The sequence below is a fragment of the Zosterops lateralis genome (assembly GCF_965231275.1).
Source record: "Zosterops lateralis genome assembly, chromosome: 16".
Classification (NCBI taxonomy): domain Eukaryota; kingdom Metazoa; phylum Chordata; class Aves; order Passeriformes; family Zosteropidae; genus Zosterops; species Zosterops lateralis.
In genome coordinates, this window is record NC_139776.1 from 2,354,601 (window position 1) to 2,375,930 (window position 21,330).

General features: G+C 38.4%; 1 protein-coding gene across 2 annotated transcripts in view; it reads left to right on the forward strand.

Moving 5' to 3' along the window:
• DOK5 (docking protein 5) overlaps nt 1-21,330 on the forward strand; it is a 33,985-nt gene extending 12,655 nt beyond the window's left edge. Inside the window, exons 2-8 of one of the 2 annotated variants that reach the window (XM_083873050.1) lie at nt 3,788-3,895; nt 10,589-10,703; nt 10,783-10,923; nt 11,620-11,809; nt 14,342-14,540; nt 18,128-18,248; nt 19,984-21,330. In XM_083873050.1, the coding sequence (XP_083729176.1) occupies nt 3,788-3,895; nt 10,589-10,703; nt 10,783-10,923; nt 11,620-11,809; nt 14,342-14,540; nt 18,128-18,248; nt 19,984-20,048 (939 nt within the window). In that variant the 3' untranslated portion in view covers nt 20,049-21,330. The remainder of the gene's footprint in view (nt 1-3,787; nt 3,896-10,588; nt 10,704-10,782; nt 10,924-11,619; nt 11,810-14,341; nt 14,541-18,127; nt 18,249-19,983) is intronic. The other variant, XM_083873051.1, reaches the window with a different exon arrangement.

The following is a 21,330-nucleotide window of genomic DNA, read 5'->3' on the forward strand; positions in this document are numbered from 1 at the left end:
TTTATTGTATACAATTCTGGTGATTTTTAGAAACATTTTAACAATTCCCAAGATTTTTAGAAACTTTTTAACCCTGAGTTATCCCCAGGGCTGGGCCGGGGCTAAAGGAGCTGCAATGTGTCTCTCTTCATTCTTCTACAAACACAGCAAAATTCTAATTCCCATCCCCTCACCAATTCCCTTTGAGCTGAAAATTATTTCAGGGCTCATTTCCCACCTTTGGACTCTGAAGTGACAAATTAAAGCAGGTTTTTTTTTCCCCTAAATAGAAGAATGCAGCCCCAAATCCTGGCTGGTTGCCTGTGCAAACACCTCCCTGCTGGGAGCACCTTGCACCTGGAATTCCAGCCCAGCCAAAGTCCAGCAATGATTTTTCCATCTGCACCCTGCAGGGTGTGAGCTTCTTACCAGCCTTGGGTGAAGGGGCTGCACTTTTTTCCTATAAAAAACCAAAAAAATATATCAAATTTCAGAAGAGATTGAGGAATTTCTCCAGCACTGTGATGTGCCTTTATTGCTTTATCTGTTTCTGGAGTTACAAAAGGCAAATTTCTGCCAATATCTTGGGGGTCCTGGAAGGAATTCCAAGCTGAAGGAGAAAACTTGCAGCTCCTGCTTAAAAAAATAATAAAAAAAATTAAATAAGGCAAAATTTGCGTTTATTTGACAGCAGATTCAGTGTCCCTGTAAATGCAGCTCTTTGGAATTCTTTGTTTTAGGGCAAAATGCAGAAAAACAAACCAAAGGAATAAACTTTCCCTATTTTAGTTTTTAAATCAGCCATTTGAACCCCTCCCCTGCCTCAAGATCTGAAAAATAACCTTTTTCCCCCTCCAATTTCTCAATATTTAATTGAGAAATTAAATTTCAATTAAATTTCAATTAAATTTAATTAATTTCAATTAAATTTTAATTGAAAATCTCAAATTTTCAGATTTTTTTTTTTTTTTTTAGATTGGTCCCTGAATAAAAATCATGAGGGTTGAGGTAAAGCAATTCAGATTTTAACTTCTAAATTAAATTCTCACCCTCATTTCCAGGGTTCATCACACAGGACAGTTTTGATTTCCCTCTCAAACCCCAAAGCTGAGAAAATTAGAAGAATTTATTTTTTCTGCTTTCCCTGAAAGCCAGGCTGAGTGGCCAAAAAAGCTGGAAAATGAGAAAAAAAAATAAAAAATCAGTTTTAGTTGGATTTTTCAGCAGCCTGGCCATGACATAAATGCTCCTGTGAGGGTCCATGTGTGAGATGAGAAAAATGATAAATCTGGGGAAAAAATGATAAATCTGGGGGGAAAAATGATAAATCTGGGAGAAAAAATGATAAATGTGGGGGGAAAAATGATAAATCTGGGAGAAAAATGATAAATGTGGGGGGAAAAATGATAAATATGGGGGAAAAAATGATAAATCTGGGGAAAAAATGATAAATCTGGGGGGAAAAGTGATAAATCTGGGGGAAAAATTATAAATCTGGGAGAAAAAATGAAAAATCTGGGAGAAAAAATGATAAATCTGGGAGAAAAAAAATATAAATCTGGGATAAACAGCTAAAAACTGGTGAAAAAAATCACAGCCAGTCAGTAAAACCCTTTTTTTGGGGTTTAGAAAAGGAGTTACAGTTACTTTTCATGGACATAAAGACTTTTTTTGGCCCCTCAGGGGTCAGAGGATGGATTTATTTTCCTGTTGGGGCAATGGGATGTTGTGATCACTGAATTTTTGCTATGAACAATTTACTGACAGTCTGTCTGACTATATTTTATTTTTATTGTTTGTTGTTTTGCCTCTGAAATCACGCTAATCTGGGCGGCACTTTGGGATTTATTTCCAAGGCAGCAGGTGTCAGTTTGGATTTGCTGATGGAGTGTGGGTTGGAGCAGGGATGAGCTCAGCTCAGAGCTCTGAGTGCAGGAAAAAAACTCAGGGAGGATTGCAGGGAATGCTGGCAGGGGATGGAGAGGTGGAAAAGTGGCTTTAAAATCAGAGTTTGCCCCAAATAATTCAGATTTAAATTTAGTTACATCCTGGGAGCAAAGTGGCAGGGTGGTCCTGGGTTGTACAGATTAAATAATCTGATTTTTTTTTTTTTTATTGTCAGTAATTCAGTCCCTGCTCCCTTGTGGTGTTCACAAACACTGCATTTATTTTATTGTATTTATTTTATCGTAACTCTGCCAATTATTGATGCAAATCTGTGTTTTTTCCATCGTGTCAATGCAATACATGAGCAGCACTTTGGGTGATGGACATGAAATCCAAGAGGGATCTAAATGAGGCTGGAATTTCTTTTATTCTTTGATGAAATTCCACAGTTTAGCCCTTATTTGTAGGTGTTTAACCCACCAGATATTCCTAATAAGTCAAGCCCAGAAATAATTCAAATTTCTATGAGGAAACTTTCAGAATTAATGAGGTTTGTTTTTTTCCTTTCTTGTGTGAGGGCTGCACAGTGTGTGTAAGAACTTCCAGCTCCGTGTGAAACACTTCATTTATTTTATTATATTTATTTTCTTATAACTCTGCCGATTATTGATGCAAATCTGTGTTTTTTCCATCGTGTCAATGCAATACATGAGCAGCACTTTGGGTGATGGACATGAAATCCAAGGGGGATTTAAATGAGGCTGGAATTTCTTTTATTCTTTGATGAAATTCCATAATTTAGCCACTATTTAAAGGTGTTTAATCCACCAGATATTCCTAATAAGTCAGGCCCATAAATAATTCAAGTTTCTATTGGGAAACTTTCATAAGTAATAAGGGTTTTTTGTTGTTGTTGTTGTGTGAGCTGCACAGTGTGTGTAAGAACTTCCAGCTCCATGTCAAACACTGCATTTATTTTATTGTATTTATTTTATTGTAACTCTGCCAATTATTGATGCAAATCTGTGATTTTTCCATCATGTCAATGCAATACATGAGCAGCACTTTGGGTGATGGACATGAAATCCAAGAGGGATCTAAATGAGGCTGGAATTTGTTCTCTCCTTTGATGAAATTTCATAGTTTAGCCTCTATTTACAGGGGTTTAACCCACCAGCTATTCCCAATAAATCAGGCCCAGAAATAATTCAAATTTCTATTAGGAAACTTTCAGAAATAATGAGGTTTGGGGTTTTTTTGTTGTTGTGTGAAGGCTGCACAGTGTGTGTAAAAACTTCCAACTTTGTGTCAAACACTGCATTTATTTTATTATGTTTATTTTATCATAACTTTGTCAATTATTGATGCAAATCTGTAATTGGAATAATTCTCATATATTGAATTAACACATGTATTGAATTAATTGAATTGCATTTTTCCATCGTGTCAATGCAATACATGAGCAGCACTTTGGGTGATGGACATGAAACCCAAGAGGGATTTAAATGAGGCTGGAATTTCTTTTATTCTTTGATGAAATTCCATAATTTAGCCACTATTTAAAGGTGTTTAACCCACCAGATATTTCTAATGAGTCAGGCCCAGAATTAATTCAAATTTCTATGAGGAAACTTTCAGAATTAATGAGGTTTGGTTTTTTTGTTGTTGTTGTGTGAGGGCTGCACAGTGTGTGTAAGAACTTCCAGCTCTGAGTGAAACTCTGCATTTATTTTATCATATTTATTTTATCATAACTTTGCCAATTATTGATGCAAATCTGTAATTGGACTAATTCTCAAATATTGCATTAACACATTTTTCCATCATGTCAATGCAATACGTGAGAATTTTAACTTCTCTGTGATTTTTGGGGATATTTAGGCCAGTGGAGGTTCCAAATTTATCTTTTTTGTGTCTCCAGATTTACCAGAGGTGCTGGTTGGTTTTCAAAAAGGCCTCGAGCAAAGGGCCCAAGAGGCTGGAGAAGTTCTCAGATGAACGAGCTGCTTATTTCAGGTGCTACCACAAGGTAAGGCGTGAGGGTTTCTCAGAATTCTGTTACCTGGTGTAATATCAAGAATAAAATCTTATCATATAAATTATATATTTATATCATTCATCTTTTAAAATAATAATAATTCTTTATTTTAAATAATTATTTATTATTTTAAATAATTATTATTTAAAATAACATTATTTATTTACATTATTTATTTACTTACGTTATTTATTATTACTTATTTACAATATTCATATTATTTATTCATTATAAACATTTATAGTATTTATTTATTTTATTTATATATTTTATTTTTATTTATATATTTATTTATATATCTTATTTATATAATTAATTTATGTATTTATCTATTTATATATTTATTATATATTTTATTTATATATTTAGATATTTTTATTTATATATTTTATATATTTATTTATATATTTTATTATTTAATTTACTTACGTTATTTATTATTACTTATTTACATTATTCATATTATTTATTTATTATAAACATCTATAGTATTTATTTATTTAATTTATTAATTATTGTTCTGAATAATATTATTTAATTAATTAATTATTGATGCTATTATTGATACTATTAATATATTATAGATATAATATATAATATATGACATATATTTTATATAAAATATATATAAATATATATAAAATAGATATAAAATATAAATCTATAATATAGATTATATAATATATAACATATATAATACATAAAATATTATTTGTATATTTATATTATATATTTAAATTATACAAATACAATATAAATACAAAAATAAATATAAATAATAAAAATTTTTGTGCTTTAGCCTGAAAATTGAAATTTTTTTTAACTCTTAAGGTTCTAAACCTTAGTGTGTGCTTTCGTTCAGTGAAGTAGAATGAAAAATAAATCTTTTCTGTAGAATCTTTATTTTATTGTAACTCTGCCAAATGTGTTTTTTCCATTGTGTTAATGCACTAAATAAGCAGCACTTTGGGTGCTTCCAGCTCCAAGTGAAACACCAAATTTATTTTATTATATTTATTATATCCCTGCCAATTATTGCTGTAAATCTGTGGTTTTTTCCATTGTTTTAATGCAGTATATGAGCAATATGCAATATATACAATATATAACTTGGGTGATGGACATGAAATCCAAGAGGGATTTAAATGAGGCTGGAATTTCTTTTATTCTTTGATGAAATTCCACAGTTCAGCCCCTATTTACAGGAGTTCAACTCACCAGCTATTTCTAGTAAGTCAGGCCCAGAAATAATTCAAATTTCTATGAGGAAATTTTCAGAATTAATGAGGTTTGGGGGTTTTTTGTTGTGTGAGGGCTGCACAGTGTGTGTAAGAACTTCCAGCTCTGTGTGAAACACTTCCTTTATTTTATTATATTTATTATAACCCTGGCAATTATTCATGCAAATAGGTGTTTTTTCCATTGTGTTAATGCAGTATATGAGCAATATGCAATATATGCAATATATGCAATATATGCAATATATGCAATATATACAATATATACAATATATACAATATTCAATTTGGGTGATGGGTATGAAATCCAAGAGGGATCTAAATGAGGCTGGGATTTCTTTTATTCTTTGATGAAATTCCATAGGTCAGCTCATATTTACAGGAGTTTTACCCACCACCAGCCTGGATCTGCAGAGGGAAGACCATGAAAACCTTTGATTTCTGGATTTTCCCAGTAGCTGATTTGACAGGAATGAATGATGATCAAAGTCCAGAGTGAGTCACTGAGAATTAACACACAAATTCTGGGTGGTTTTTACCAGAAATTTGCCAATCCTGTGGACAGAACCTCAAAGATCCCCCAATTCCACCTTGGGGACACTTTCCCCTTTCCTGCTGCTCCAAACCAGGCCTTGGACACTTCCAGGGATGGCTTTGGCTGATGAAAAGTGAGAAAAAAAATCAGATTTTCTGGGGTTCATTTGGATTTTGAGAACATTCTCAGGCAGAGAGGGAACTGAGAGATGTTCTCTGGTTTAGAGTCATCAGCTCTCCAAACTGACAGGTTGCCTTTATTTTTAACAAACCTCACTGAGAGGGAGCTAATGAATATTAAATGGCATTTCTGGGCAAAATGTGCTCGTTTGTAAAGAGCACAGGTGGATAAAAATGAGAGTTTTTTTGGGTTTTTTTTTTTTTTTTTTTTTTTTTTTTAAATAAGCCTTGTAAATGTGTGAAATTTAAATTATGGAGCTTCTGAGAGTATTAAATATGAGCTGCTGGGGAAAAAAAAAAAAAAGTGTTAAATATGAGCTGCTGCTCTGTATTAGGCTGTAGTTGAATGATTCTTCTGAAAATCAGAGTTAATTATTGATAAAAACACCCAACAAAAAAAAAAAAAATAAATGTCAGTGTCTTCAACACTCACTGCTTTCCACCTGCTTTTTATTGATGAATTTTTTGGTGTTGTTATTTGTAAAAATGTTGGGATTTTGGTGCTCAAGCCCCTGTGCAATGTCAGCTCTGTGTTGTGACAATCCTGGTGCTGTCACTGCTGGGCAGGAGAAATTAATCCTGAAAAAAAAAAACCAAAAAAACCCAAAAAAACCCCCAAAACTGAGCCCAGACAGACTCTGTGCAGGTGTCAAATGTGCCATGAGCTTGTGCTGATAAATCCAAGGGTCAGAGAGGCAGAGGAGAGGAAAATCTCACCTGCACATCCCCAGGGTTCTGGGAATTCAGCGGGTTTTGGTTTTTTTATTGGAATATTGAAGATTCTATGGACACGTCGAAAGTCAAAAGAAATAAGAAATTTTTTTTCTTTAAAATTAACTCCTGCCTGAGCTCTGGAGTGACTCTGAGATGAGTCATATTGAGTCAATTCTGCTGAAAGCAGAATTATGTCTAAAAACCACCTGAGGAGGCCTCACTGAGCCCATCAGCCTCGGGAGAGGTTTCATCCATCACAGAGCCCTGAAGGGTGGAAAAGGAAAATGATGAATGGAGCTCATTTCTCACCAGCACCTGACACTGTTTTACACCACAACGACACAGACTCTGAGTTCAGGAGGCTGAAAATGACTCCTTTATTTCTGGGCTGTGTCTCCCTTTTATCCCATTTCACACAGACCAATTGGATTGGTGACACAAAGACAAACCTCTTCACTCCCATTGGGCAGAGCAGAGGGACAGCAAGGAGAAGTCCCTCCTGGGGAAAGGGATGAATGACAAAGGTACAGCTACAAAAACATTTCTCCTGTTTACAGAAAATTCCCTGGGAAAAGAATTTCAGAAAACCAAAACTCCTCAGGCACAAACCAGAGCTACAATCACCTGCCTCCTTCACTCAAGGGTTTCCTTCTGAGCCTTTCTCTTTTTTTTTTTCCTGGGATGGATTTAAGAGTTCTTGGATTTATTGGTGCAGAGGAACTGGCAGGATGTGGTGGCACCAGTCCCTGGGGCTGAAAATGCAGCTCTTCCTTTCCCCACGTGAATTTTGTGTCCCCAGCTCTGTCTTGGGTGGTGCTTCTCTTCTTTTGGAGAGTCCCCATTTGTTTGCATTGGAACATTTGTCCGAGATATTTGTCCCTGTCTGCAGCTCTGAGTTGGGACGTCCTCACCGCTGAAGGTGCAAAACAGAAATAACCACTTTTTAAATTATTTTTTGTTTAATATGAGCCTTTAAATCCTTTCTAACCTAATCTTGCTCTATTTTTTAAAAGTGGAAAGGTCACGGTGCCCTAAAATAAAGGCCACGTGAGAACAGTCATCTGGAGCTCGTGGAGTGAACTGGGAATTTCCATACACAAAGAAAATTGTCCATTTAATTCCTTTCATCCCATGAGGGAGGGAAAATAATTAAGATCCAGGCTACAAAACCTGCACAGAGAGTTACTTTTCCAGGTGACTGTCTGATTTTCCCTTGTCAAACATAAATAAACCACCACAAATAGCCACATTCTTCAACAAAATAATGCTGGAGGGAGGAAAAAATTGTGATTTCTTTTGGCTTTGTGAGGTGCCAGAAGAATCCTCAATATTCCCATAAAAATTGAGCTAATTGTGTCCTGCTGACAGGAACACACCGAGCCCTCGGGGGCTGCTGGGTTTTAATCCCACTGCATTAATCTTGCCTTGGAACAGCAGAAATCATTGAAACCCTCTTTTCTGTCTGGTTGTGGAATAATCCCTTTGGAAAATTGGATTGTGGGGCTTGTAATTGTTTTTCAGGTAAAGCTGTATCATAGCAAGTGAAATGTTTCAGGTCTGAGCACTCTGCTGAGAAGGAGCTGTTGGACATTTCTGTTGGTGATTGTTATCACTTGGCTGATAATGCAATTAAATAATGCAGCTTAGCTGGGAGGGAGGAATCAGGGGCAGGGCTGTAAGAGAATTAAAGGAACTTTTCAGGGGGTTTAAAAATTAAATTCCATTAAAATTACACCCAGTGGGGCTTGAGGAATGTTTGTGAGGAGAGGAAAGAGGAGGAGAGAAGAGAGAAGGAAAAAGAGAGGAGAGAAAAGAGGAGAAAAGAGGAGGAAAGGAAAGGAAAGGAAAGGAAAGGAAAGGAAAGGAAAGGAAAGGAAAGGAAAGGAAAGGAAAGGAAAGGAAAGGAAAGGAAAGGAAAGGAAAGGAAAGGAAAGGAAAGGAAAGGAAAGGAAAGGAAAGGAAAGGAAAGGAAAGGAAAGGAAAGGAAAGGAAAGGAAAGGAAAGGAAAGGAAAGGAAAGGAAAGGAAAGGAAAGGAAAGGAAAGGAAAGGAAAGGAAAGGAAAAGAAAAGAAGAGATAAGAGGAGAAGATAAGAGGAAGAGAAGATTGAACTTGGGCTTTTAGCTCCCTCCAACCCAAACCCTCCCATGGTTTTATATAAAATTTAATCTGTTTTTATACTGAGCAGGTTAGAGATCTTGTAAGCAGGAGTGAGCAATAACATTTTCCATTAAACGTCCCCCTGGGCTTTCCTGGGAAATGTTTTATCTCTTCTCATCATGGGGGCAATTTTCAGTGAGCCAAGACAAGAGCCATGAATCCTTAATTGAGATTAAAGGCCGAGGTGTTTGGGAACCATTGTGTGGGAAATAAATATAATCCCTGGTGTTCTGCTCTGAAATGCTCCCCATACCTGAGAATTCTGCATTAATTCAAACAATACTTGGAATGCTGAGGACCATTTATTTTTTTAGGAAATTGCTTTTTTTTTGGTGTGTTTTTGATGGGAATGAGAGAGATGGAAGAGTTTTGGCTGAGTGGATCTGTCAGCTTGTTCTGTCAGCTGGGAAATAATTGATTGATTAATCCCTGGTCCTGGTTCAGAACTTTCTCACTGCACACCTCTACAAGTATTTTTAAAAATTCATATATAAATATAAATAATATAAAATATAAATGTAAAAAAAATTAAATAGAAAATAAAAATATTTTCCAATCATTGTTTAGCAGCCAAACAACAGAACAGAAATCTTTAGCACTAAAACACTTCATAATAACAAAACCTGTGATTTTATTATTTTTTTTTTTTTAAGTGGACCATTCTAACAAATCCTCAACTTCCCCTCAAAAAAAAAAAAAAAATTAAAAAAAAATATAAAATAACTGTTTTTTCCTCCGTGCTGAAAGCTCTGCTGGAACTGGGGGTGCTGGAACTCCAGGTGGGTGAATCCTTTAGATTTCCATCTCCACCTTTCTTTGGTTCTGCTGCACCAGGTTGGTTTTGCTCGTGTGAACATTTCTCAGGCTGGAGGGAACTTTGGTTCCACCTTTCTCCTGTCTGAAATTCCCTGAGGATGGTGTCACACCAATGTCCTGCAGAGCTGAGAGAACTGAGGGTGTGGCTGGAAAATGGAATTTCCCATGTCTTGGGTTTGGTTTTCTTTCACCTTCTCAGGTGTTTGAGAGTTTTTTGCCCTCTGAGAGACCTGGAGCCAGACACAAGAATGAAACAGAGTCCTCAAGGTCTTGTTTCTCAAGGTTTCTCGTGTGTTTATTGTTTTTTATCTCACAATTTTCTCTGTGCCCAGCCGAGGTCTGGTCAGCAGCTCGGACACAGGACGACTCCCCCCAGATGGGAGGTCTCTGCTTCTTATACAGAAAATTACATATTTATTATTTACAATTCTGTGCCAATCCCTATCACCTGTACTAAAGGGTCACCTCCACTCTGCCCCAAACCCCTTAAACTCCTTTGTGCTCCATCACTGCAGAGCATGGAGGCCAAGGGAGAAGGAGAACAACTCAGGACACCAACCACCCTAAACCCTCCACCTTGTTCCCCATTCCCCTCCATTCTAAAAACCCCAAAACCACACAATTTTCCACCCTGTGCTGTGCTAAACTACTGTTTCTAAAACCTTTGTAGTTTGTAATTCCTCTCTCAGAGTTGGAAGCCGTTCCCATGGACTGAAGTCAAAGCCAGTCTCTTCCTGGACTCTGTGCCAGGGTCTGCAACCCCCCTGGACCAGTCCCAGACCCTCCTGTCCAGGGTTCAAACCCTTTTTCTGGGGTCCCAGGGTGCCCAAAGGGATTCCCTGGACTCTGACCCCATGGAATTCCCCAGGTGATTCTTGGCAAAGCTGCGTCTGCTCAAGAGCCATCACAGAGATTCAGAGCCTGCTGATGCTGCCTCACCTTTCTCTCCCTCTTCTCCCTTCTCTCCTCCCCATGACCAAACCAAGAACGGGCAGATCTCTTCCCAAGCTCCTCATTAAAATCCCAAATTGTGCTTTTTCCAGGTCACGGAGCTCAATAACGTGAAGAACATCTCGAGGCTGCCAAAAAGCACAAAGAAACACGCGGTGGGCATTTATTTCAGTGATGACACCTCCAAAACCTTTACCTGCGACTCAGGTGGGTGAAATGGCCACTCCACTTAGAAAACCTCAAAGCATTAATTGCGAAATTATAAATCTTATGTACCTACACGCAGATTTTCTGGGCATTTCTACAGAACTTGAGGCAGATGAGTGGTGCAAGGTGCTGCAGATGGAGTGCCTGGGAACACGGATTAATGACATTAGCCTGGGAGAGCCTGACTTGTTGGCATCTGGAGTAGAGAGGGAGCAGAGTGGTAGGTACAGAAATATCGACCTTTTGAATTTTTTGATCGCGTTATTTTCAAGCCTTTTAGGCCAGATATTGGAAATAAAGAGCAACAAAAGTGTTTTTTTCAAGCCTTCCTTGTTGTTTTTTGGGGGGGGTTGGTTTGGGGTTGTTCAGGGGTTTTTTTTTGGCTTTTGGTTTTGGTTGCTGCCTGAGATAATAAATAAGTTATCTGGAATTATTTTGGAGTAGCACTTCCCTCTCTCAGACGAGTTAACTGCTCTTGGAGATGGGAACTATTTGTTGGGTGTTTTTTCTTTCTTTAGTGAGATGTCAGTGACTGAGGCTTTGTAAAGAGAATAATAAATACCAGTAATTACATGCAGAACCTGAGCCTGTGGCTACTCCACTTTCCTGTGCAAATGAGCTCATTACCTGCACCAGCAATGGATTTATTCACACACACAACTCCATGAGCTGTTTGCAAATACCAGGATTATGCTGATGCACTTCTCCTCAGGCTCACAAATATTTGGTGCCCTTTGGGCGCAGCATTTGCCCAAACGTGGAGCTCACAGAGTCGTGGGAAGGAATTTTTTGTGTGGGAATGAATAGCTCAAAGCGGAAAATAATAGAGATGAAAAAAAAAATAGGAAAATTCCTTGAATTGACTTGCACATGTGCGGGGCAGGGATTTTAGACTAACCTTTTGTTTTTCTCCCAGAGAGATTCAATGTGTATTTGATGCCATCCCCTAATTTAGATGTGCATGGGGAATGTACCTTGCAGATAACATTTGAGAATATCTGTCTTTGGGACATCCACAATCCCAGAGTCAAACTCGTCTCGTGGCCGCTGAGTGCTCTCCGGCGCTACGGGCGGGACCCGGCCTGGTTCACCTTCGAGGCAGGCAGGTAGGTGGGAGGGTGTGCTCCTGAGCCTTTTCCAAAGGGTTTTCCAAAGATGAGATGTGGGAAATTGTTGGGATTATTATCTTCTTTCCTGTTGTTAGAGCTGGGATTAATTGCGAAGGAGACGCAGTTTTTGTGTTCGGACTCAGATGTTTATTAATTCTTGTCTCTGTTATGGTCTCACAAGCTGTGAGTTCTGGCTAACAAAGTGAAAAATGGCCTCTATCTTTTTCTTTCCAAGGCCTTTTAAGCATAAACTGTCCAATTATGAAATGACACTTAAATTATTTTTACTTTTAACTCAATAACCAACCACCCATGGCTGCAATGCGGGTTTTTCTACCCAATTACAAAACACCACCCAGACCATGAAGAAGAAGGTGAAAATAAAGGACTCAGGCTCCACCCTAATACCTCCATTCTGCTTTATATCTATATTTCTATATTCTAAACCCTTAAACTCTAAGTTTTGCACCCTGTGCTATCACACACTTCTATCCAAACCCCACACCCACAATCCCAGGGCTGTCACTCTATTTTGGGAGCCTTTTCCACGGCCTCAGGTCAATGCAGTGTTTGCTGGGGGGTCAGTGCCTGTGAGCACAGAAAAATCTGAAATTCTCAGTGCCCAGAGTTCCCAACAGTGTGGGAAATGGATTTGTAGGGAATTCCCAAAGCCTGACAGAAGGTTGACATGGCCTTGTGTGCAAACTGTGAGATAAGAAATGCTGATTTAGAAAGGCCATGGGATACGATGGACGTTGTTGAGAGAGAAATGGAACTGGAGACAAGTTTCAAATGATGGCCTTGCAAATAGACTGGATACTTTGGAGAAATAGAACAATGAAAGATGAATATATAGAACAATTAAATATGAAAATTGAACTATGAAAGATGTATTGTAGTAGGATCCATTAGGAATATTTTAATAGATGATTGGCTTTAAGGCATTTACAGCATTGAGTGGCAAAAGCTGATAGGCCAAAAAAGGCTTATCATGGATTAGAATTGGGAAATAGTTTGGTTTCTGATTGTGATGAAGTGAATTGTAACATCTGTGCTGTCTCACCCTTCTCATGAGACTGGAAATGGAATAAAATCTTTTAAAACACCTCTCAGGAGACAATAAGGGAGCTGATCTTCAGGCAGAGGCCAGGCTGGACGCATTGCTTCAAAAAAACTCCAAACAAATAAAACAAATTAAAATATATAAACCACCCCCCCAAAAAAAACCATTTAAAATACTGAAACAAATACGAACCTCAGTTAAAATGCTGAAACAAGTATACACCCCCCAAAAAAACCCAGATAAAATTTGTATTTATTGTTTCAAGGAGAAGACAAAACTTCTGCAGAACTCATTAAAAGTCCAAAGGAGGAAGACAAATTAATCCTGCCTGACACAGATTCCAGATAGAGCCTAAATATAAAAAAAAAAAAATCTGGGTCTTGTGCAGGAACTCTCCAGAGCTTTTGCACTTGTGAAGGAACCAACTGAGCCTGTTTGGAGAGAGTAACCCAAACATGGCCTGGGACAGTAAATGGCACCGGGGCTGCCAAGAGGCACAGGCAGAAATAATCCCATTTATTTTTTACCTTTTGTTCTTTTCTATGTTCCCTGTATTCTTGGCATTTGTAACTGTTTGTATTTATTTGTGACTCTGTAGCCTATTGTATTAGTGGCTACTTTTCCCAGTCATTTTCCATGGTCTTTCCCTAGGCAGAAAGACAAAATAAATTCCAGAGCTCCAAGCCCCGGGGGTACGAGGCTGTCTTGGTTCTTCCTGGGAATCAAAAAACAATTTTTAAAGATAAATTTAATGGACAAAGTACATCCAGTGCCAAGGGGAGGACTCCAGAGAAGGAGCTTGATCTGGAAGGGATTTCCTCAGCACTTGTCTTCCTAATTGGGACATTTTATTAATTATGTTAATTTTCTAAAGGTTATAAAATGTACTCACCCTTGTGGGGGTGGGTTTTGTGGGCACAACTGCCCCTGGAGGCCTTCAGATAAAAACCCTCTTTTGTAGCCCTGGTTCCGTGCTTGGGGTGTTTTGGTTTTTTGAAATTCTTTTCCAAAAAAATTTTCTGTGAACAGGAGAAATGTTTTTGTAATGGCAAATTTGGTTATATTTTTTTCCCCAGGAGGGACTTCTCCTTGCTGTCCCTCTGCTCTGCCCAATGGGAGTGAAGAGGTTTGTCTTTGTGTCACCAATCCAATTGGTCTGTGTGAAATGGGATAAAAGGGAGACACAGCCCAGAAATAAAGGAGTCATTTTCAGCCTTCTGAACCTCAGAGTCTGTTGTGGTGTAAAACAACATCACTTTTTTGTATTCCCTCCTGACTGAAACAATCTCCAGTTCCATTTCCAGTTTGGGTAAAGGCAGCAGAGAGGTGGGAACAATAACTCAGTTCCCCCTTCAGCCCCTTTGCTGCTCACCCCTCGTGCAAGAGCACTTTTAGAACAGCACAGGGAAGGTTTTTCTGGAAACTTCTCCATCCCAGCTGTGTTCTCTGTTCTCTTTCCCCGGCAGGATGTGTGACACGGGAGAAGGGCTGTTCATCTTCCAGACCAGGGATGGGGAGGCCATTTACCAGAAGGTGCACTCGGCCGCGCTGGCCATCGCCGAGCAGCACCAGCGCCTCCTGCACGGCCTCAGGACTTCCATGGTACCACCTGCCTGGGATGGGGTTGGGATTGGAGTTGGGATTTCACATTGGGAATCAACCAAAATTGTGCTGCTGCAGGGGGATTATTATTATTATTATTATTATTATTATTATTATCATTATCATTATCATTATCATTATATTTATTAATTTTTATAATAATCATAACCAGTATAATAAGATTATTTATTATTATCACTACTACTATTATTATTACTACTATTATTATTACTATTATTATTATAACCATTATCAGTATAAATATATATATTAATTTTTATAATAATCATAACCAGTATAATAACATTATTTATTATTATCACTACTATTATTATTACTATTATTATTACTGTTATTATTATCATCATTATCAGTATAAATATAGTTATTAATTTTTATAATAATCATAATCAGTATAATAACATTATTTATTATTATCACTACTACTATTATTATTATTACTATTATTATTATCATCATTATCAGTATAAATATAGTTATTAATTTTTATAATAATAATAATCAGTATAATAACAGTATTTATTATTATAACTAATATTATTATTACTACTACTATTATTATTACTATTATTATCATCATCACCATTATCAGTATAATTATCATTATTAATTATTATCATAATCATAAATCAGTATAATAACGTTATTTGTTATTTATTATTATTACTATTATCATCATCATCATTATCAGTATAATTATCTTTATTTATTATTATCATAATCTGTATAATAACTTTATTTATTACTATCATTATCTATTATTATAATAATCAGTATCAGTATAATTATCATTATTTTTTATTTTTTATTTTTGTAATCATCATTATCAGTATAATTATCTTTTTTATTATTATAATTATCATAATCAGTATAATAATTTTTTATTATTATCTATTATTATAATCAATATCAGTATAATTATAATTATCATTATTGTTTATTTTTTATTTTCGTAATCGTCATTATCAGTATAAGTATCTTTATTTTTTATTACTATCATCATCACCATTATCAGTATATTTTTTTTTATTATTATCATGATCACCAATATCAGTATAATTATAATTATCATTTATTTTTTAGTGTCGTAATCATCGTTATCAGTATAATTATCTTTTTATTATTTCTATCATCACCATTATCAGTATAATTATACTTTATTACTATTATCATAACCATCATTACCAGTATAATTATATTTATTATTATTTTCATAATCATCCTTATCACTATATTTATCTTTATTTATTATCATCATCATAATCATCACTATCAGTATAATTCTAAGTTCCCATTATCCTCCTAATCATCATCACCATAATCATCTTTATTATTATTATTATCATAGTCATAATCACCATTATCAATATAATTATAATTGTAACTTATTATTATAACCATTTTTATAAATATAATTATCTTTATTATTATTATATAATAATAATACAGTCATAATAACAATCATTATCAGAATTTATTATTATTATTATTTTATTTTATATTAAATTCTGCTTGATTACAAAATTTAGGGCAATATGTATAACTGGAATTCCTGCTCAAGGATAAAAACAAGGATACACACACACATTCCTCGATGTTTGTGGGTAATAAGTGAGAATTAATACAGAGAATTAATCAGCTCCTGTCAATGGCCAGTCTCACTAATTTCCTGTGATTAATCTGGAATAATTTCTCATCAATCTATTTAAAAATGTGGCTCCTGCTCAATTTTCCATTTGCTGAGTGGTGTCTGTGCCCCAGGGATGGATTGGAAGGGTCACACAGGTACCCTGGGAAGAGCTGACTTTTACTTCTTTCTTTAAAACCAAGAACGTCTCAGTTCTGGTTAATAAAGGAACTTCTTGTTCAAAAATATCTAAATTTATCTTCAGTGGAGACAGATGGATAGATGAGCCGAGTGCTCAACAGCGCCTAAATTAAGCAGATTAAAATTAACCCAGGCTGGGTCAGCATAACTTCAGTGACATTTGCAGCCCAGCAGGGTCAGAAGGGATGGGGGAACCTGTTGGGAGAACAATTTCATTTTCAGGAAGGAGGGATCAGTTCTGAAGGGACAGTGAAGAGATTTAGAGGAAATTTTGAGTTTGTTGGCCTTGAATAACAACAGATGATGTAAAATCTCCATCCTCCAAGTGCCCACAGACTCACCAGAGGCAGAGCTGCTGCAGATTTCAACAAGCAGCAGCTGCACAACCTCTAAAAGAGATTTTTCACCAACACTGTGTCCCACTACAACCCCTAAATCAAATTTTTTAGACCCAGAGATGAGATAACAAGGATGGGGTAATTTTATAGACTCTGCAGCACCAACTTGTGGCTGTGCTGGTGCTGTCCCTGCCTGTGGGAAACAGAAAATTCCCAGAGTTGTGTAAATGCAGGCCTAGAGACAGAAAGATCCAGGAATAAGGACATGCAATAAATAAATCTGTGTTTCTGTGCTGTGCAGGGGTAGCTACAGCAGAAAAACACGTCAAGCAAGATAATGGAAAAGTTTAATAATGAGGCTCTGTGCTTTGTGGATAGAAGAAAGAGGATAAAAAGTTTCTGAATAGCAAGAAATGTAAAAAACTTCTGTGGAACAGGACAGATATTGTTAAAAGAGAAATACAACTGGAAACAAGTTTCTAATGATGGCCTTGCAAATAGACTGGATACTTTGGAGAAACAGAACTATGAAAGATGAATATATGGAACATATAAATAGGAAAATAGGACCATGAAAGATGTACTGTAGTAGGAGCCACAAGGAGTGATTTTAGGTTATTGGCTTTAAGGCATTAACAGCATTGTGTGGCAAAAACTGATAGGCCAAAAAAGGCTTATAATGGATTGGAATTAGGAAATAATTTGGCTCCTGATTGTGATGGCGTGAATTGTAAAATCTACACTGTCTCACCCTTCTCATGAGACTGGAAATGGAATTAAAGCCTTTAAAACACCTCTCAGGAGCCCCATCTCTGGCTCAGGAAAAGGGACAATCCTACATACATGTAGTTTTAATGATTGCTTTATGCAGATGTCTGTAAGCTCTTAACAATTTGCTATTGCCTAGAAAGTTTTTAAGAATCCTGTAACACAGACAACTCCTGCTGCTGCTGCTGGTGAGCTGCTGCCACCTTTCAGTTGTCTTACCCTGTAATGAGGGTGATGCTGCAATAAAAGCTCCAGGAACGTCTCCCAGCGAAAATTGCAAACACTCGCAAGGCAAGAAAACTTAAAGCAACAGTTGTGGTGTAAAACAGTGTCACCCTCCCATTGTTTGGGAATATTATCATTGTTATTATCACACAGAGGACAGCAGGCAGCAGCGGGGCAGACATGGAAAGCTTCTTTATTTTCTGACTCCATCAACTTATAGACACTTTGTATAGAAAGCCAGGATTGGCTCAAGAGGGTCACAACCTCATGGGCCTCACTGGTCACTCTGACCATCAGTCAAGTTCTCCTCTCAGAGAACAACTATGCAAAACATACAGATAAATTCTAAAAAATACACATAGTTTACATGAAGCAGAGTGAGAATCACGCTGCGGAGATTCAAATGCTTGAAAGCAAGAAAATTCAGGGCCACAATCGTGCAGCACCTGAGCCTGTGTCCTGCCTTGCAGCTGCAGCTGAAGCGGAGCGAGCGCGCCGTGTCCCTGGGCACGGTGGTGCCCCTGCCCCGCAGCGCCTACTGGCACCACATCACCCGCCAGCACAGCACGGGCCAGCTGCTGGGCCTGCCAGGTAAGGGACACGCCCTGACACGCCCTGACACCTCCTCGGGGTGGCACTGAGCCTGAAACACCACCCTGTCACCTCCCTAGGTGGCACTGAGCCTGAGACACTGCCCTGCCACACCCTGAAACACTGCCTGGGGTGGCACTGAGTCTGAAACAGCGCCCTGCCATGCCCTGTCACCTGCCCAGGGTGGCACTGAGCCTGAAATGCCACCCTGTCATGCCCTGCTAGGGGCAGCACTGAGCCTGAAGCGCTGCCCTGCCATGCCCTGTCACCTCCCTGGGATGGCACTGAGCCTGAACTACTGCTCTGTTTGTTAGGGAGAAGGATGTGTCATACCCTGTCACCTCCCTGGGGTGGCACTGAGCCTGAAACACTGCCCTGCTCACTGGGGACAAGGGTGTGTCACACTCTGTCACCTGCCCAGAGGTGGCACTGAGCCTGCACTGCTGCCCTGCTCACTGGGGACAAGGATGTGCCATACCCTGTCACCTGCCTGGGGTGCCACTGAGTCTGAAATGCTGTCCTGCCATGCCCTGTCACCTGCCCAAGGTGGCACTGAGGCTGAAACACTGCCCTGCCATGCCCTGTCACCTCCCTGAGGTGGCACTGAACCTGAAATGCCACCCTGCCATGCCCTGTCACCTGCCCAGGGTGGCACTGAGTCTGAAACGCTGTCCTGCCATGCTCTGTCACCTGCCCAGAGCTGACACTGAGTCTGAAACGCTGCTCTGCCACCTGCCCAGAGCTGGCACAGAACTGCTGCTCTGTTCGCTGGGGACAGGGGTGTGTCACACCCTGTCACCTGCCTGGGGTGGCACTGAGCCTGAAAAGCTGCCCTGTCACACCTTGTCACCTCCCTGGGGTGGCACTAAGGCTGAACCACTGCCCCGCCACACTCTGCCACCTGCTCAAGGTGGAACTGCAGCCCTGATGTGCAGCCCTGATGCCTTTGTGCTTCCCCTCCTGGAGCAGGAGATGCTCAAACCTCGGAGGGGCTGGGCCAAAGTTGTGTTTGTTTTCAGGATTAAAAACCCCACCGAAAAAAAGGAAAAATAAAACCAAAAAAGCCTTAAAGGAAATATTTTTCCTGGTTCTTTCTTTCCAACACTAGAGGGTGCAGGCAGCACATGGAAAGCTCCATCAGAGGAGGGATGGGAGGTGAAAACAGCATTTCCTTGCCTGCTCAGAGTTGTTCCATGATGAGGAACGAGAAGAGGAGCTGCTGGTGGCACAATCTGTGCCTTGGCCCTTTCCTTTTCCCTTTTTGTGCCTTCCCACAGAGCCCTTGATTAAATCACTAATTCAGCACAGAGCTGATCTGGGTACAAACCACTGCACGGGCACAAACCACTTGTTTTACATTTAGAAAAATACCTTGCTTGTTAGCCTGGTTAAAAAAAAAAAAAAAAAAAAAAAAAAAAAAAAAAAAAAAAAAAAAAGATCTAAAAGAACATTTTTTTTTTTGCATTTTTAATGCAAGTCAGAGCTTTGAAAAAAATATTAATTTGCTTTGGACAAGTTTCTGGTCTGAAGGAAATGGTAAAGAAATTCTGTGTGGATATTTTTGGGCTGGAGCAGCAGATGAAGCAGGGTTAGATTTAATGAATTAATTAATGTTTTAATCACTGACTGGGGTGCCTGTGTTTAACTGGGCTTGTTCTGTTTTTTTAATGAATTAATGAATGTGTTAATCACTGACTGGGCTTGTTCTGTTTTTTTTCCCTCTGTCTCTGTGAAGATGTCTCCAGCCCTCTGAAGCTCCATCGCACGGACACTTTCCCCACCTCCAGGTCAGAGCACTGATAAAAATCCAGTGGATAAAAACCTGGGAAGAACTTTACAAAACTCTTTGTGCTCTGAAAAGCTGCCCCAGTGGATGACAGTGCTGATGCCAACCCAGGATGGACGTGCAGAGAAGTTCAGACTGGACAAAAATTCAAATAAATTCTTGCAATACAAAGGGATTTTTTTAAACTTTGCCAAAAGCAGAAACTCTCGTGTGGATATTGGGGAGAGGAACCAAACCACCAAATTCTCGGGTGAATCTTTTATATCTGACAGCTGGACAGAGAAGAAATCCCTCCCTAAAACACACTTCCCACTGATTTTGTATGATTTGCTGTAAATATGTGAGAGCCCTGCTGTGGTGTGGTTGTTTTGTCACCCTTTGGTTTGTGGCAATGCTGATCTTCAGTTATTCCCATTATTTGTTACCCTCCTATGGAATGGTGGCCAGTTTGAGGCAGCTCTTGGACACAATTTTTTTTCCCTGTTTGAAGACTTGATTGATTTCTTTTAAGAGAATCTCCTCTCTCCTGTATTTATTTCCAGCTCTGTAAACATTGAAAATAAAATATTAAAAAAAAAAAAAGTCCCACAATGCAGTTTGTGGTGCGGTGTCTTTTATCATTCAATTAGCACAGTTTTTAATTTTATTTATTATTTTATTTATTTATTATTTTAATTTAATTTTCTTCTAGGACAGAATTATGGTGTGGGGCTTTGAGCTAATTAAAAATAGCAAAAGGTAAATGTTGGATTTCCATGTGCAGAACAGAATTCAGGGAAGCCAAACCCTGGGAGTGGTGCAGGCAAATGTATTTCTGAAAGAACTAAAATCAATCTGCCATCGTGGAAAGCACCCCCACAGTGCAAAGATCAGCTTAATTTATTATAAATAAGGATTATGTCCATCCCAGAGCTCACCCAGACCAGGCAATGAAAGGCATGTTGTGACTGATAAGCCTTTTTATCTTCCAGGTTTCCTTCTGCTCCTGCATTCCCTCCCTGGCAGCAGCTGCTGTTCCATCGTGGTTATGACAGTTCAGTAAATCCTTCACTCCCCTTTCACCATCCACTGATGGACCAAACACAGCTCTCTGTGCCTGAACACTCCAGTTACAAAAAAAGACAAAAAAAAAAGCCACTCTAAGCTTGGCCTGTAAGTGAAGGGTCATTAAATCAAAGCAGCTCTGGGATTATTCCTGCCTGGGAAAGGAGCCTGGAATTCACTTGGCTTGGGGATTGCTGGGTGTGGATGACACAGGACCCAGGAGCTGCTTTGGTTTGAGTTTTGGTACCAGCA